At 30.9% G+C, this 18,608-nt stretch overlaps 1 protein-coding gene across 2 annotated transcripts in view; it reads left to right on the forward strand.

The window, feature by feature from the left end:
- The window catches only part of LOC145328952 (uncharacterized), a 29,704-nt gene extending 20,416 nt beyond the window's left edge, over positions 1-9,288 (forward strand). Inside the window, exons 11-14 of one of the 2 annotated variants that reach the window (XM_080172925.1) lie at positions 195-262; positions 3,687-3,738; positions 4,523-4,613; positions 7,042-9,288. In XM_080172925.1, coding sequence (XP_080029051.1) covers positions 195-262; positions 3,687-3,738; positions 4,523-4,613; positions 7,042-7,106 — 276 coding nt within the window. In that variant the 3' untranslated portion in view covers positions 7,107-9,288. Of the gene's footprint in view, positions 1-194; positions 263-3,686; positions 3,739-4,312; positions 4,406-4,522; positions 4,614-7,041 lie in introns of those variants that run through there. The other variant, XM_080172926.1, reaches the window with a different exon arrangement.
- Positions 9,289-18,608: the final 9,320 nt, after the last annotated feature.

An 18,608-nucleotide genomic window follows, 5' to 3' on the forward strand; every position in this document is an offset into this window, starting at 1 on the left:
ACAAATATTAAATAAAATCATAAAAGGGTTATTAAGATTTTGTTTAATTTTTGTTGATTTTTAATGTGATTTTGGAGGATTTTTCATAAAAATAATTTTGCCTCACTAGCGAATAGTGAGGCAAATTTTTTAAAAAGAATCCACCTTTGGTTAACACAGCTTCGCTGCAGATAATAATTGTTCTTGTTTTACAGGAAGGAGAGCCCAAACCTGAATTATTGGACGACTGGGACCAGAGAGACGTTTTTACCACACTTTTCAGGTGAACATTTACACCAAAGGGATGTAATTACCCAGAGAAAGAGGGGGACCCAAACTTTTACTTTGGGAACATTTACTGAATTTTGATTGGTTGGTTTATTAAGTTGAGTATTTAAGCGTTTTAACCACTAATTGAATCTACAAAAGGGGTAATTTTGTGCGTCATCATTAGAGATGTACATCAATGTATCGGCCATTGTCTTATTCCTTTAGATCCTTGGTAATTACCACACTTAGCAGCAGTCACTGCCTCAAGTGAGTCATCTCTCTTGTTTAACAATGTTAAAAATTTAAAATTTGTTTGCAGTAGATTAAGTTTAACTTATATTTTAGTTATATCTACAAATGTTGTTTCAATTAGTCTTATTCCTCATATTAATTGCAAGTTTTCAGAAATATTTTTTTCAAATGATAAAAATTATGTAATAAACTACCAATCTATCAACCAACTTTTAAAAACCATAAATGCAGTTATTACAATGTAGTTAAAATTTCTCACAGCAAAAATATTTTTTCCGTTAAATTATTCTTAAAGGCTCTCAAGTTAGTCGGGAGACTTTGGACTGTAAATTTTGCTATTACCCTAAACTTGTGGTACTTTTATTCTACATAAGGGGTAATTTTGTTTATCATTATTGTGGACGCGTAAATCAATTTATCGACCATTTTACTCCAGCTATGTATAATATGTTTGAATATGTACCTGTAAATCCATCTTGGAAGGTTATTCTCTCATACTAAAAAAGCTTAAAACCAGACCAGGACCAACAATATTATTTGTTGGCTCAACGGTCGATTTACTACAAATCTTAATGAACAAACTACTTACTGCTAAGAACATAATTATAAATTTAAAATTTTTAGAAATATTTAAAGAACATCTTGTATTTTTTTAAATATATTGAAATCAATAATAATACATTACTCACTTAAATTCATTTTCTTAAAATTGAGTAACAGCACGAAAAAACTATGGTTGTCGCGAATTTTAAAATATTATTTTTCTCAAAAATTATACAATTATCAAAAAAAGGGTTTATAATGTTTGTCCGACTTTTCCGAATGACGTCATATTTCCTTCTAATATGACGTCATTCAGAATAGTTCTGCCAAACGTTGTAATTTTTGTTTTGGATACATTTAATAAGCTTGCTGGCTGTGGCTAAATATCCAACTTCCAAGGATGTTACATAGACTGGAAAAGATTAGTGACTGCAGTTAGCATTTTCGGGAAGGGAGAGGACTACAGACTAAAAATAGAACCGGTATTCTAAGATTTATAACGTTATGTGTTAGTTCTAATTTTTTGGCTAGTTCCAAACTGGGTTTTATTATTTCAGACGGCTGTTGGCAGCCAGTTGCGGATTTTGCAACTGATCTTCCAAGCCTGTTATATATACTAAGATTTTCTTTAAACCTTTTTATGACATGACCTAATATAAAATTTCTGTAACAACTTGATTAGAACTGAATGTCTAAATATTCATTAAGCAAACCAAACAATTGTTCATTAATAATGAATTTAAAACACTACAATTACATCACCCTTTAATTTCATATCATCTGCCAAAAATTATTAAAAGTTAAGTAGATTTTTTGAAAAAAAGAAAACAATGAAGTATATTTAAGACATATTCAAATAGCTTTTATGAAAGAGGTAGAATGTCTCTCTGTCTACATGGCTGTTCTAAAAGATCTCGCTAACCTCTGGACCGAATCCAAAAAGTAGGCCTTAGGAAATTTATTTTTTTGTCTACATTTCCCAGAGTACCTTACAAAAAGTTTTGAGGTGGATCAATCGATCTCAAACCCCCATCTCCCATAGCCCCCTTAACAGTAAAAAAAAACGTTACTCTTTATGTAAAAGCAAGACCAATAATATCTTAAAGCTATTAAAAGGCGGTAAAATAGTTATAAACCGCCCCTGAACCCATTAGGCGATTCACTATAAAGGAGTTTGTAATTATCATATTTAGTTGATTACTAGAGGAAGGTTTTTTATCTAAACAAGTAAAAAAAGGAAAATTAAATTTGTCTAAAAAGGTAAAATAAATACATACGCCGTGTTTTCGGTTTTCAGGTATTTAACAAATCTAATTTGTAGTATACTTTACTTTTAACTACATATATCTCAGTGAGATTTCCCTTTTAAAATACTTTTTTGTTGACTGACTATAATTTAAAAAGTACTTTGCTATATATTAGTCAATTGCCTTTCCTCCAGTAGTAAATAGTCAATTAAATTAAATCTGTTTTTTCAATTGACATATCTTTTAAAATGATGAAGCCCTTATCTAAGGCTCGTGAACTCGTTATATTATAACTTTAAATTTCAACTGGATATCTAAACCTTTTCCTAACCAGACATTCCATCTTTTCGGAATTATTTTTTGCACACAAGTGAGTTCAAATTCGAGATTGCGCGCGGACTATGCGCGGCTGAGGCGCGGGTGCCTAGCCCCGCCCTCCTAACCTTGAAATATCTCTTAGTTTCCACCTGGAGAATATTTTGACAAATAAGTTTAAAATTGTGTCACTAGATAAATAGTTTCATTATTGTCTAGATAAAATAAAGGAAAAGTGACAAATTCTTGAGCTTTTTAAAAGTAGCGCAGCTACTATTTAATATGTCCGCCCGTAGATCATTGCTTTTAACGTTTGTTTTATAAAGGCCTTAAATTTTACTGCACATTTTATGAAAGTATAAAGTTTTTCACAGTTTGTTATTTTTATATGTATTTTTTCAAGCTTGACTACTAAATGAAAATAACTTAATGTCATTGCTGCGCTACTCATGGATGTGGTTGACCTTCATTTTATATTGGTAAATAGTCAGTTGTACTTAATCTAAATTGTTAAGAAACATAAATATTTTTTAGAAAATGAATTTGAAAAAAATTTACACGTTATTTCATGGTATATTTATCGCTCTCTCTCTCTATAAATCTCTAGCATAACACTTTGCAGGGAGAGACTCGAACCCAACACATGTTTAAAAGATAAAGACATACATGAGAATGATTTATTTAGAAATAACATCACAGCCAGGCTTCTTTGGAATTATTATTCTTTAAATTATTATGTCCGAATGTCTGTCTGTATTATTTGTTAAGATTCGCTTTTATTTATGATTTTAATCTTGTTTATTATTTTCTATAGACATAATATATCAAGATGGTCAATATGACCCCATTTTTCGTCAAACTTAAAAAATGATTTTTTGCAGACGAAAACCATTGTTTACTTTTTGTTATATACGAGATAAAGGCGACATTATTTTCGACGAAATGAAAATGATATGCCCTTTACTTACCGAGATCTTTAAAATATTTTAACAAATAAGATGTCTTGAATGTTCCTTTATTATTCTCCAATTGGCTGAAATAAGACAGTATGTCTCTAGGTTATCTCTATTTTATTTTCAGAGAGGACGAAGGTGCCAGATTAAAATTGGAACAGTATGCTGATAAAGATCAGGTTTGCCATACTTTTAGAAGCGCGGCTACTTTATAATTAACAAATTTCTGCATTTACATTGAGTAATTTTTATAAAAATCTCAGTTTGACCTTCTAATATTTGTTGATAAACCAAACTTACTAAATATGTTATTTCTCTACACCACTTTTTTTTCTTTAACAATCGGCTTCGCCATTAGGAGCGTCTAGAGGGGAATGAAAGCTGTTAACTCTTAGATTTTAGTTTTAAGAAGAAAAAGAATTCAAAAAAAATTTTGGCGAGGGGGGAGGATATTGTTTCTCATACTGGGGGTAAAAAAAATATGTATTAACCTTCTAAAGCTCCCCTGTAAAGAGAAGCATTTGTCATTCTTGTTTTTTTTAGAAATATCATGATGACAGTACAGTTGTATTTGCTGTTGATAGAGAAGATACAGACATACTTATTATTTTAGAAATATAATGATGATAGTACAGTTGTGTTTGCAGTTGATAGAGAAGATACAGACATACTTATTATTTTAGAAATATCATGATGATAGTACTGTTGTGTTTGCAGTTGATAGAGAAGATACAGACATACTTATTATTTTAGAAATATCATGATGATAGTACTGTTGTGTTTGCTGTTGATAGAGAAGATACCGACATACTTATTATTTTAGAAATATAATGATGATAGTACAGTTGTGTTTGCAGTTGATAGAGAAGATACAGACATACTTATTATTTTAGAAATACCATGATGATAGTACTGTTGTGTTTGCTGTTGATAGAGAAGATACCGACATACTTATTATTTTAGAAATATCATGATGACAGTACAGTTGTGTTTGCTGTTGATAGAGAAGATACAGACATACTTATTGCTACATTTATGATCAACAATGTCATGGGTAAGAAAATTTTGTTTCTATGTCTACCATTTCAAGTTTGACAGTGCAATTATTTAAAAGATTATTAAGATCTCTGTATATCTTCAAAAAAGGTATACTTATCCTATTTATAAAGGTAAGATGATTTAGTTTCTGTATATATTCAACAATATTTTGTAAACTGCTGATCTTGTTAAAGGAAGCTTAATTTAGGTCCAAGATAGGCTTTTTACCTATAGAGAAGATAGAGAGTATAAACACAAGAAAATTCCACGACCCCGGAATCCAATTTGGTATATTCACTCATAAAAATATGACAGTATACCTTCTCGTTTCTAAAATTAAAAACATGTTTTTAGCACCCGCAGGTGGTTTTAATCCTACGGAACCCTCTTTCTATTAAGGCTATAACCTTTATTTACCTTATATAAAAAAAAATCATAAAATATACTGGTAGGTTTTTTTTAAAAAAACTTTTGTAGTTCATATGCAAAACAAAGCCACTAAAAGTACTCAATAATTTTTTACATATCTGATTCTTGAATAAACTTAAATTTAGATTTTCATGTGATTTTATGTATAAAAACAAAATATTTTAGGTATATAAAAAATTTTACTTTACATGAAATAAAGTTTCTCTGTTGAAACTAAAAGTTTTCGTTGACAAGTGTTGTCGACAAAATTGCGTTTTATAGTGTATTTTTAATGACGAATTATCGGCAGCTTTTTATTAAAATAATCTTATACTAGAGGCTATGTCAATTAATCGGCCAATGTCTTATCCCTTTATATCCCTGAAATTTATTACTTGTTGATATAACACCAGCAATATAGTTTAACAAGGAGAATTTCACATCTGATCAAATATTTAGAATTATTAATTTTGACCTCGCCGTATTAGAAGGCATGTTCTCAATCTATAATTATCAGAAATTCTGTCAATTTAATGTTTTCATTTGATTTGAAAAAAATTTCAAGTTTATTTTTAGCCTTCTACTACAGGGTGTCTTTGTCAACTTAGGACTAAGTTTACAAAGTTTCTAAGAATTGATCTAAATAGAATACTTAACTATGAATAATGATATTTCTCGTATTCATTCGAATCCGGTGGATAGGAACCGGTTCTCATCAATAAAAAAAACTATGTCTAGTATCGTATTAAATCCAGCTTTCTACGAATATAAAAAATACAATCATAACATTAAAACCAGTTTTTTAGCCCTGCCTTTTAATGGTTTTAATCTTATAATTAATTATAATTAAATTTAATCTTTTTAATTTAATTAAGATTAAAACCAGATTATCTAGCTCCAAGATGCCAATGGCACAGGATAATAAAAACTGGTTTTTAATCTTATGATTTTACATTTTTTTTCGTAGAAAACTGGATATAATAAGATGGAAGCTAGACATAATTTTTTGGTATGGATGGGAACCGGTTCTAATTGATCCGATATTAATCGGTTTCGAGAATTAATACGAGAAAAAATAAGTTTATTTAGCATATAGTATCGTATTAAATCCAGCTTTCTACGAATATAAAAATACAGTAATAACATTAAAACCAGTTTTTAAGCCCGTGCCTTTTAATGGTTTTAATCTTATAATTAATTATAATTAAATTTAATCTTTTTAATTTAATTAATATTAAAACCAGATCATCTAGCTCCGAGATGCCAATGGCACGGGATAATAAAAACTGGTTTTTAATCTTATGATTTTACATTTTTTTTTCGTAGAAAACTGGATATAATAAGATGGAAGCTAGACATAATTTTTTGGTATGGATGGGAACCGGTTCTAATTGATACGATATTAATCGGTTTTGAGAATTAATACGAGAAAAAATAAGTTTATTTAGCATATAGTATCGTATTAAATCCAGCTTTCTACGAATATAAAAATACAATCATAACATTAAAACCAGTTTTTTAGCCCGTGCCTATTAATGGTTTTAATCTTATAATTATTATAATTAAATTTAATCTTTTTAATTTAATTAAGATTAAAACCAGATCATCTAGCTCCGAGATGCCAATGGCACGGGATAATAAAAACTGGTTTTAATCTTATGATTTTACATTTTTTTTTCGTAGAAAACTGGATATAATAAGATTTAAGCTAGACATAATTTTTTCGTATGGATGGGAACCGGTTCTAATTGATCCGATTGTTTGAGAATTAATACGAGAATAGTTATTTCTTTCATCGTATTATAAACCGCTTTCCGCGGATATAGAATTTACAATTATAAGATTAAAACCAGGCACGGGCTAAAAAACTGGTTTCAATCTTCTGATTTTACATTTTTATATTCGTAGAAAGCGGTTTATAATACGATGCTAGACATAGTTTTTTCGTATGGATGAGAACCGGTTCCTATCCACCGGATTCAAATGAATACGAGAAAAAAGTTTATTTAACTCATAATGAATTTTTAATTTTTAAGCATGGAGGAAGTTTCGTCGGATGGCCAACAACACAGGCGGATCTAGAAGACACAGTATCGTGTAAAAGGAAAATCAATTATACAGGGTGTCCTTTTATTTTTGTGTCCATAGAACTCATATTTCTCGAAGCAGGTTATAGTGCCTATTAAAAAATTACGTCTTACAATACAAATGGCCAATGGTAGGCCAGTATATATTTTACCATTGGTCAATTACAAAATATACTGGCCTTTCATTGGTCATTTGTATTGTATGACGGTATGTTTTATTTAGGCACTGTAAGCTGTATACAGGGTGTCCTTTAATTTTTGTGTCTGAAGAATTTATACTTCTCAGCTAATCGAAAAACTTTTAGATATGGTAAAAAAACTAAACAAAATTTTTTTTCATGCTTACAGATTCTATTTAAAAAATATCCTAAAAAACTGAAGGCACAAAAAATGCGACACCCTTTACATATATATTTAAATACTGTACTTGTATCATGTAAAAAGTTACATCACAATTGAATTTTTTTAAATCTTCAAAAATGAACATTTTAATGGTTTTGTTTCTCCAAAATAAAAGTTGGTTTTAAGAAAAAAATATAATTCTGGTTTTTACTTTTTAATTAACGTTAGAGAAAAACTTTTAATGTTAACCCAATGGGGACTCCTTGAACATTTAAAGAACAATTTAATATTTTGAAAAAGTGATTTTGGAGAAAAGTTTAATGTATGCTACTTGCGATGCAGCTAATAGTGCCTATAAAAAAATGAAGCAAGACTGGCTTACTATTGGTCAATTAAAATTATTTTGGCGTATCATTGGTCTTATGTATTGTATGACATCATTTTTTATAGGCACTGTAAGCTGCTTTGCTACTTGCAAAATAAGAAATTTGTAGAAAAACAAATATTCTTGTATATTTTATGTTTGACCATAAGACTGTATATTAAAGCATAAAGTACTTTTAGATGCTGTAAAGCTTTAGTAACGAGAGATAAATTATATCCACTTGTGTCATAGCAAAAACAAGCCAACACCTATGTATATAAAGATTCTAATTAAAAACAATAATTCACAAATCTGTTATGTAAACCTTACCTAATACTAGAGTTTAAATTTTGTTATATATCATTATGAGAAATTAACAGTCTACACCAAAGGATCTCGCTGACCGCTTAACCGATATAATTCTCCTTTACAGTGTAGCTTCTCATAGGTCCTGGAAAGGTTTAAAACTGTTTTAGAGGAGGGTATCACAACCCTTCAAGAGAAATAGTCCACAAAAATAAATATAAAAAAGTGACTCTGATTTCCTGGACTTTTTTAAAAACTACATTTGAAAGGGGGGGCCGGGGGGGTGGTCCACTTTACCCCCCATCCCCCGCAACCTCAAGGGCCCCTTGTTGTAAGTAATCAACATGTACCCTATTTATAGGTATGCTGTGCTACTACTAAAAACAGGAATTTTGAAAAGGGAATTTAACAAGTTTTCTCGTATTCATTCGAATCCGTTGGATAGGAACCGGTTCTCATCCATACGAAAACTATGTCTAGCATCTTATTATATCCAGCTTTCTACGAATATAAAAATGTACAATCATAGGATTAAAAGTAGTTTTTTTTAGCCGGTGCCTTCGGCACCTCGGGGCTAAAAAACTAGTTTTAATCTCATAATTGTACATTCTATATCCGCGGAAAGCCGTTTATAATACGATGCGAGAAATAACTATTATTAAACTCTTTTTAAAACCTGTATTCTATTTTTTTAATAAAATTTTGATCATGATAAAATATTTATGTAGTACTGTTTTATTTAATTTTTTGATTTATAGTAAAATTTAATAAAAGTTTTGGTGCCTCCAACTTTTCCGTTGGTCTGCAGTGATTTTTGTCATACAATTTATTCAAATTTTTCCACTAAAGAAACATAAAATTTACACAGTTTATCTTAATAATGATTTGACTAGCAGATAAATTGACTGCAAAATAGTTTTTGCTGAAATATAATAAACCTCTCGCACATAATTAATATTTTGTTTTATTGAATACTTTATAAACAAATTTTCTAAAAAACATTTATTCGTACCTTTATAATTTTTAGATCATGACAAAAATTTAAATTTAAAAATGTACTATTTTATGTTTTAGTATTATAGATTTAGCGCTTATTTGAACCAGTGTATCATGATGTTTGTGTCATAATTTTATTTCTATAAAAATGTATTTATAAACCAGTGAAATATATATTGTATATTATTAAATACTGTGTTTTTATTTTTACAACTATGAAGTAAGATTAGTTGATTAATTTTCTTAATTAAAAAGGAAAAAAAGATAATTTTAGTTAATTTGACTTTAAAACGGTATTTAATAGCCATTTTCGGGATTCGTTTGATTTCAACGACAATAATTTGGGTGAAATACAGCTAGGCCTAACTTCTCCTACACCCCTCGTCAATTTCAAACTCCCCCCCCCCCCTCCCTAAATTTTATATTTCTCAGTTTTTAGGTTCATATATCTATAATACAAAGTAGAATGATGTCCGTCTTTCTGTCCGTCTGTCCCTTAAGATCTTGGTAACCACTGAACAGATCGGATTCCATTCTTCAGGGAATATACCTACTGGTCCTGTGGTGGTTTTAGGCCAATTTCTTGGGGGGTGGGACACCCCCAACCCCACCAAAAACAAAAATACCCCCACCATTTTTTAAAATTATTCAAAATAGTGGTGGAGTGGGGGTATCTCCAGGTAATAAAAGATATAATTATACTTTTTGGGGCAAAGCCGCTAGTTAAACATAAAGTGTTATAGCTTTTTTCTGAAATATTTTATGTTTAAATAGCGTTTCTTTTTAAAGATAAAACAAAGATTAAAAGTCCTTCATAGCAAAAGAAATGTTTTTACGTATAAAAAAAGAAAACACAAAATACAATTAATCAGTCTACAAATTAAGAATTGTAAGAGAAACTCTCCTGGTTTCTAATGTTTAATTATCACCCTCCTGGCGCCATGCAAGATCAAGAGTTAGGAACAGTGGTAAACTCCCATTTATTGTTTGAAATTGGATTAGAAAAAAGGTTTAACCTATAATACAAAGTAGAATGCCGTCTGTCAATCCGTCCGTCCGAATTAAGCATAAGATCTCGGTAACCACTCAAAAAAAATAATTCTAAATAAAAGAAAAATAAATGAGAAAAATATTTTTGTTGCTGGTTGAACAACCCCCTTTAAGACAATCATATGCTCCACCCAACCCCCCAACCCCCACACCAAAAAAATCATAATTTCTTCTATTAATTATTATCTAAATATCTAGAGGCAAGGGTCGTAACCAATATTTCAGAGAAAATTATCAGATAAGAGTATTCTTTTAAATGCATTTTTTTGTTTTTAAAAACTCAAGGTCCTTTTGAACCCCAGACATCCTTGAATGAATAAAAGCTCTTGAATGCAAGAAAAATGGCAAATCTGGAAAAATTAAAATTATTGTTGTCAGGTGAGTTTGGTTCGAGTCACGCACATAATAACTTTCAGGAAAAATCTATTTAGAAAATTTGTTCAATTTTGCAGGAAAAAAATATATGTCTTCCCTTGCGAGAGCTCTGACCCTACGGACTATTATTTTAAACTTAAATTTACCTAAACTGAAATAAGCATCAAAATTTAGTTTTAGTTTTTAAAAATCATTTATATCAAATGTAAACTTGACGTAAACTGTTTAATTCACTTTATTTTATTAACTAGCGGCTACGCCCCTAGAGGCCTCTAGTGGCACTTTGAATGTTTTTTTTTATACTTAAAAAATGTCTATGTTGCGTTTGACGTTTATGTTTGCGTTGAACTCTCTTTCTAAAATCAAGAAACGTAAAAAAAATTTCGATTTTTTGTGATTTCTCTTGGGAGGGTGGTGGTACCCTCCCCCAAAATAGTCATAAACCTTCCCGGAATCTATGAAAAGCTACCCTGTTAAGGAGAACCCGATCGGTTCATCGGTTAGCGAGATCCTTCGGTACAAACACACAGACATCCTGTTACTTTAGTATAAGGATTATTAAGATTCCTATTTCCTATTCCTAGAGCAGCTATAATATCATATTTATTGTTTTAATAGAGCTGTTGTGGAATTTTAGGTATGCACAGTTATTTTCACATAAGAACTTTAGATTTATTATTTTAGGTCCAAGCATTTCTATTCAAGTAGCATATTTAGTAGCTCCTTTAGCGGATCATGGACAAATAACCTCAGACAAAATAGCATCGGGACATTTACTTAAGGAAAAGGCCTGCCTAGCCTAACCTAACCTCATTTTGCTCTTTTTTTAATTATGCTTCAAATTTGAGGATAGCAACTACCTTTAAAATTTGAAATTTTCACAACTGCAGCTGCATATTATAAATTTTCTAAGTCGCGCTGTTATGAAACCTGCAGCTGTGGCTGTAAAAAAAATGTAGAAAACAACAGCTGAAATCTTTCAGAAAACTGCTGCCGTGCTTATAATAAAAAACTAAATTTTATCTGACACTTTTAATTTTTTAAAACTTTACTCAGTGAAACTGAGTTTATAGCTGTAGCTAAGCCGTCACTTAAAATAAAATTACTAAGCCTTGATTTTTTTATTGACAAAATTGTTTTTCAAAAAAGGAAAAATGTCCAACCTTTGTTTACTTAAAATTATTTAACAAGAATCTATTGAAATCTACCTAATTCTCTTTAGGTTAGAGTGCAGATTCTTCAAAGGCAATTATTGCTTTTTTATTTTTTATTCTGTTTATTGTCTACCGTTACTCATAACATTTGAGGGAAATTTTTATCCTTGATGTTGCACTCAATTGTTAGAAAACAAGACTCTGCACAAAGACAAGAAAAAAAAGAGAGTAAATTTGTGTAAGGTACCTTCTGTTTTTAGACTTTTCTAGTGGCTGCGCCCTTAACACAAAGACAATAAAAAAAGAAAGTGTATTTTTGTATGGTAGACTTTACTAGTGGATACCCCCTTAGTATATATGAGCTCTGTATTTAAAATTTTTTTTACCCCCCCCAAAAAAAATTTTTACCCCGGGGGTAAAATTTGCTTGCAGGGGGGTCATTACCCCCCCTGAAATCTGTTGTCAGGGGTAAATTTTGTTTACCCCCCTTAAAATTTACCCCCGGGGTAAAATTTTTTTGGGGGGGGAGTAATTTAAATTTTATTAAATATTTAGTATTAATAATGCGCGCGAAGTGCGCAAAAAAATTTTTGTTAAAGATTTTTTTATTTTAGGGGGGTATTTCCCCCAAAAAAATTGTTTGGGTGGAGGGGGTAAATACCCCTTCCTAAATGGTTGGGGGTATTAATATTTCTTTCCCTAAACAGTACAATAGTCTAGCCGTTAAAGATATCTTAAGTAACACACAAAGAAACACCTGCCTATTATTTTTTTTACTTTTTAAAGAAACTGCCTGGCGTAGGAGTTTAGACTAATAATTCTCAGAGGGGATTTTAATTTTCTTTATGTTTCAACAATTTGTTTATTTACTCAGTTTCTACAAATGTTTAGGCTTAGTACGAAATCATCAGGTATGAAATTTTCTCGTATTCATTCGAATCCGGTGGATAGGAACCGGTTCTCATCCATACGAAAAAAAACATGTCTAGCATCGTAATATATCCAGCTTTCTACGAATATAAAAATGTACAATCATAAGATTAAAACCAGTTTTTTTAGCCCCGAGTTGCCGAAGGCACGGGCTTAAAATTGTACATTCTATTTATATCCGCGGAAAGCTGTTTATAATACGATGCGAGAAATAACTATTCCAGTATGGCTTCGAAACCGAACAATTTTCGCTGGATTAGAACATAATATTGAAACCAGTTTTTGCTTGATAATTTTTCATTTTGATATCCGCGGAAAGCTGTCTATAATACGATGCTTAAAATAACTATTCTTATTTTTTGTATTGCATTTATTATTTAGCATTATTTAAAAGTCTAAACAAAGTTCTTTTTGCATCTATGCTAAAATTATCTAAATACAGGGTGCATGAAATGGACATACTTAACTTTAAGACTTGATTATAGAGCTGCTTCACTATACATTCCATAGGGTGGTTTTATATTTTATTTTTAGATAAATAATTACTAGAAAAATAAAGATTAATCATTTCAATAATTATTTTAAATGAACACAGTAATAGTGTCTGACTGATTATGACGTAACAAAAAAAATTAGCCAATTAGAGGCCACTATAAATTTTACCATTGGTCAATAACGGCCTCTCAGTGGCTATTTTTTTTGTTACGTCATAATCAGTTAGACACTATTTAAATCCAGTTTGATTTTTTTTTACAAAATTAAAATCTTCAGAACCCTACTTTATAATGGCTATATTTAGACTTCATAAAAATATCATTCTAAATATAAATATGTACTTTAAACGCTTTATTTACTACTCTTAATATTTTTAGAAAAATAAGCGATTTATACTTGAAATTACGCATTTGTGATGATAAATTTATATATTTCGTTATTTAAAGATGCTCGAAAACAAAGTAAGTCTTGCAGAATTGAAGAGATACGGAAAGTTTCATGTGTGACGTCATAAAATACGTCAAATCCAACTCTTTTATAGGGGTTTCCTGTCCCATTTCTAGTGTTATCCTTCGTTTTTGGACAATATGCGTAGCTCCAGAATAAATCTTAAACCCAGGGCAAGATGAAATTGATATTAGAACGTGTCTTAACTTTTGGGATTTTTTCAAAAATAGCTAGTCGGTGCTTTTTGTAAGCAGTAGTTGTAAAATGATCCATAGAAGCAATCGTTCTTTTTGAGACAAAAAAAAACTCAGAACTTTATATTTCAGGATCAACTATATATTTAATGTAGATACCAAACGTCAGAAGTATTGCATATGACATAGCTGAAGAACTTGGATGTGATATGACTAATGACACTATTGTAAAGGTTAATTTTAAATTATTTCATAAAGGTCACGCATAAAACAAACTTTATTTAAAAAATAGCCTAAAACCTGACCAGGACCAATATGAAGCTTCTCAGAGAATCGTTTTTAAAGATTCATACTGAAAAACCTAAATGCTCATTTTAAGAGTTTTTTTTGTAATCAACAAGCATGTGTTTTGAAAGGTCGACTTCATTAAAATATAAACAAAACTTCTGTCTTTGGAAAACAACAATATTCAACTTTATTATATATTTCTATTGAATGAAGAATTATATTTTTTATATACTTTTTTAGAAGGGATAGTGGGTGGGTTGTACGGAGGGGGGTTGTATACTTTTGCTATTCTTTACAAAAATTAACATTTTATCTAATTTTACTTAAAATCACAAAACCTTCCAATGTTTAAAGTCTCAAAAATGAAGTTGAATCCCTTTTTTTAACAAAACAGGACGTTTTTAATTGACTTTAATTTTTAAAAGTTGGAATCCTTTCTGCACCTTGATTATCTCGGCTCCTATTATAGCTAGAGGGCTAAAAGCTTTTAAACATTAAAGGCTTTATGTCTAGAAACAAATAAGCCCATGTTTTAGCAGGTTTAAGTTTAATGTTATCTTTAAGTAAATTTTTATCAGAAAACACTAATTACCAAACCGCTTTTGTTCCAAGAATATTTAAAGAGTTCAGAGACAGCGACACTAATAGAAACAGCTATGAGCATTGCCTGGGAAATAAATCAGCTCCTATGGAAACCTATCATGGGGAACAATTGCTTAAAAATATATTTCAGTAGCAAGGATACTCTATAAAGACAATTCGTCTATACGTCATTCTCTTTTCCGTTATTGCGATCCTTGTCTAAACCCTTAAAAGGACTCTCCACAGAAAAATCAACTTTGGATTTTTGAAAATCTAACCTGAAACTATTATTCTCTGTTCAATTTTAGGCATTTTTTGTTTTTGTGGCATCGTGATCGAAGCCCTTTGAAAATTTTGTCCGCCGCCTATTTGTACTGCCGCTATAACAATATATACTACACTTTCCTCCACTCAATATATGTTTGCCGCTAAAGAACATTTGCTCCATTGCAACCGGCCGCTCTACGATTTATCCTCTTCCTTGACTGGACAATCCTGCCGCCTCCATTTTGTGTTCGCCTCCGCCAAATGTAACCATCTTTTGCCGCAGTTGCCGCATTCATCGCCCTTCTCCGCCGCTACTCCGCTATACATTGCGTACGTCACTATACACAACACCCCCAGCCTCCATTTAATTTCTGAACAAGGGAGAGGGGAGCATGTATTAAAAAGCGATGAACAGCGGAGTAGCGGCGGAGAAGGGCGATGAATGCGGCAACGGCGGCAAAAATAGAAGCTAAAAATCACTAAAGCAGCACAAATTAAATGGCGGGAGGATTCACTTAAAGGAGGTAAAAAATTTCAAAGGGCTTCGATCGCGATGCCACAAAAACAAAAAATGCCTAAAATTGAACAGAGAATAATAATTTCAGGTTAGATTTTCAAAAATCCAAAGTTGATTTTTCTGTGGAGAGTCCTTTTAAACTAAAGTGCCTTTTTATATGTTTATCTATAACTCCTTGTTTATAAACAGATTTTAATGAATTTAAAAACAATGAATGTACAGGTCCGTTTATCTTAAATGTTCTTGTCAAATTAAAGTTCTTTTCTTATTCTTTTTGATAACAAGGATAACAACATCCATAAAAGCGAAGCTCTGAAACGGTAGAACAAACGGACATTAACACTGAATAAATGAATAAGAGTCAAAGCAAAATTGTGGGTAAATTTGTTGAAAAACTTCTTGATACAGGATAATGTTTATGGACATACTTACATTTTTAGGACTTGATTATAGAGTTGCTTTGCTTATAATATTGTACTTTGTTGTCCCAGGAATCAGTATACGAAAAATCAGAACAATCGGATAATAATCACATAAAAATTTGTTGTTAAAAAAGTAATAATCAACAGGTTTGAAATGGACGTACGGACATTCTGGTAATGAATATAGAGTTACTACGCTTTCTAAATCGTACCTAACTACTACAGGAATCACCATGCAAGTTTGAAATCGATAGAATAATTCTAACATGCTTAAATTAATGAAAAAAGCTTTCCGTCTCCGACAGACGGACGTACGGACCGACCCTAATGATAGAAAAGCTTCGCTTTTAAAAATACTATTAGCATATGAAAATTATTTTAAATTAAATTTATATTCATGCTAAAATTTTGGGTACAGGTTATTGACATGTTTTCAGATGTCAACTTTTGGGCTTGAGCTAATGAGGTAAGTAATTCAGGGATCTAAAGGGATAAGACAGTAGCCTATTGATTGATGTACTACATACCCAATGATGATACACAAAATTACCCCTTCTGTAGATTACAATTAGTGTTTAAAACATCACTCAACTTAATCAACCAACCATTCGAAATTCAATAAAAGTCACCAAATTTTTTAGCCAACGAATAAAAAACGTTAATATAAAAACTTTGGGGACTGTTGGAAAACAAAACAGCCCTCTCTCTCTGTAAGAAATTACTTTAAAAGTACCAGAATGTGCGATTTTGTGTTAGGAAACGTCCAAATTGAATCCGACAGTACTTATGACCTACATATAAATATATATTTCTTATCTGTTGACATATTTGTAAAATTAAAATCGTTAATAATCAAATAGCCTCCTAGTAATTTGAAATTAAACAAATTTATCAAGACTATGCCCACTACCGAGTACTGAGGTGGATTCTTAAAAAAATTTGCCCCACTAATCGCTTAGTGGAGCAAAATTGTTTTCGTAAAAAAAAATCCTCCAAAATCACTTTAAAAATCTACAAAAATTGAATAAAATCTTATGTAACTTCTATGATTTTGTTTAATTTTTGTAGATTTTTAATGTGATTTTGGTGGATTTTTAACGAAAACAATTTAGCCCCACTAAGCGATCAGTGGGGCAAAATTTTTTTTAAGAATCCACCTCTGATAAAAGTGCCTGGCTGACCACATGCCCCTAATCCCCCTTCCCTTTATTTAGAGAAGTTGAAAAAAGGATGGGGTGGGGGTTTGTAATTTTTCGTGTTCATAGGTTTTATTGGGTACAGGGTAACTCTGTGTGATTATATAGACATAAAGAAGAAATAACCCTTCCTTACTTTTAATTTATTTTTAAAAAATGGGTTTCTGAGCTTGGTACCCACTTTGAGAGAAAGTACCAAAAATTATCCTTATTCTATTTTGTTTATTTAGCGAGATCTTACTGCACATACAAACTTTAAACTCTACAAACTTTATATCACTAGTGGTTGCGCACCTAGCATCTAAGAGCTAGTATTCGCAGGGTAGGTAAAGCAAAAAAATAGCCTAAAACCCTTAAAGACTTCAATCTAAACATTAAATAGTAAAAAACCATTCCAGGACCTCTGTGAATCTTTCAGGAATTGGAGAAGGCAATCATTTTAGTTGTTATCGAATTCGAAATCTTAAGCTACCAACAACTTAACACATTAGGATAGAATATCATATAAAACTTTAATAATTTTTTTTATTTATTTTTAAAAGCGAAGCTTTTCTATAATTAGGGTCAGTCCGTCATCCGATTGATCTGATTTTTGCTATATTGATTCCTGGAAAGTATAATGTTATTAGTGAAGCAACTCTATAATTAAGTCCTAAAAATGTAAGTATGTGCATAAACATTATCCTGTATAAAGCAGTTTTTCAACAAATTTACTTACAACTTTGCTTCGATTCTTTTACATTTATATTCTGATTATTCAGTTCTGACACTATATAAGTGTTAATGTCCGTTTGTCCTACTTTTTTAGTGCTTCGCTTTTATAGATGTTGTCATCCTTCTTTTAAAGTTTTGTTACAAAAAATGCCTAATATTGCTGCGCTTCTTATGTATAAATTTGTCCTTGTGATTTTTAAAAAAGAAAAAAAATTCTATAATTTCAAGAAAATAAATCATAATCACTAAAAATAATTTAATATATGCTAAAAAATATAAAAATACACTAAAATTTATCCAAATAATGGCTTCTTTTTCTTCTTTATGGGGTCAGGGGTGTACACAAGCCGGGTGTGGGGGGTAGTCAACACTCCTCTCGGCAAATAAAAGTTTTCTCCCCTTTGGCTTCAATTTATCAGGTTTTACATCCCCCTTGCTAATTTCTGAGGACGCGCCTGTCTCAATATCTAACATCACCCAATCATTTTCTATAGTTTTGCAACTATAAGTAACTTTCTTCGGCTTTGTTTTGGATTTGTGCTCTGTTTCTTTAGTTTTGTGACATTTTATTGGTTCTTTCAGAGACATCTTGTGGTGAAAATTGTCACTAAATTTCCCTTGTATAGTTTTGGCGGAAGCATTTTGTCTCCGGCTAGATCTGGATATAGCCATGATAGCAGAACACATCGAGATTGATGTATATTTTGTAATTAGTAATGCGATGCTAAATATTGACTGATTTAAATCTTGTGAATGTTATCTAAAATATACTCAAAAATTCCTGTTGTTTTCTGGATGGTTGTGCATTTACTTCCACATAATTTTCTCTATTTGCAAAAAAATAAATTAGCAAATTGTTTAAGAGCGAAATCAAGGG

The sequence above is a fragment of the Acartia tonsa genome, chromosome 9 (assembly GCF_053477335.1).
Source record: "Acartia tonsa isolate MP-2025a chromosome 9, ASM5347733v1, whole genome shotgun sequence".
Taxonomy (NCBI): Eukaryota; Metazoa; Arthropoda; class Copepoda; order Calanoida; family Acartiidae; genus Acartia; species Acartia tonsa.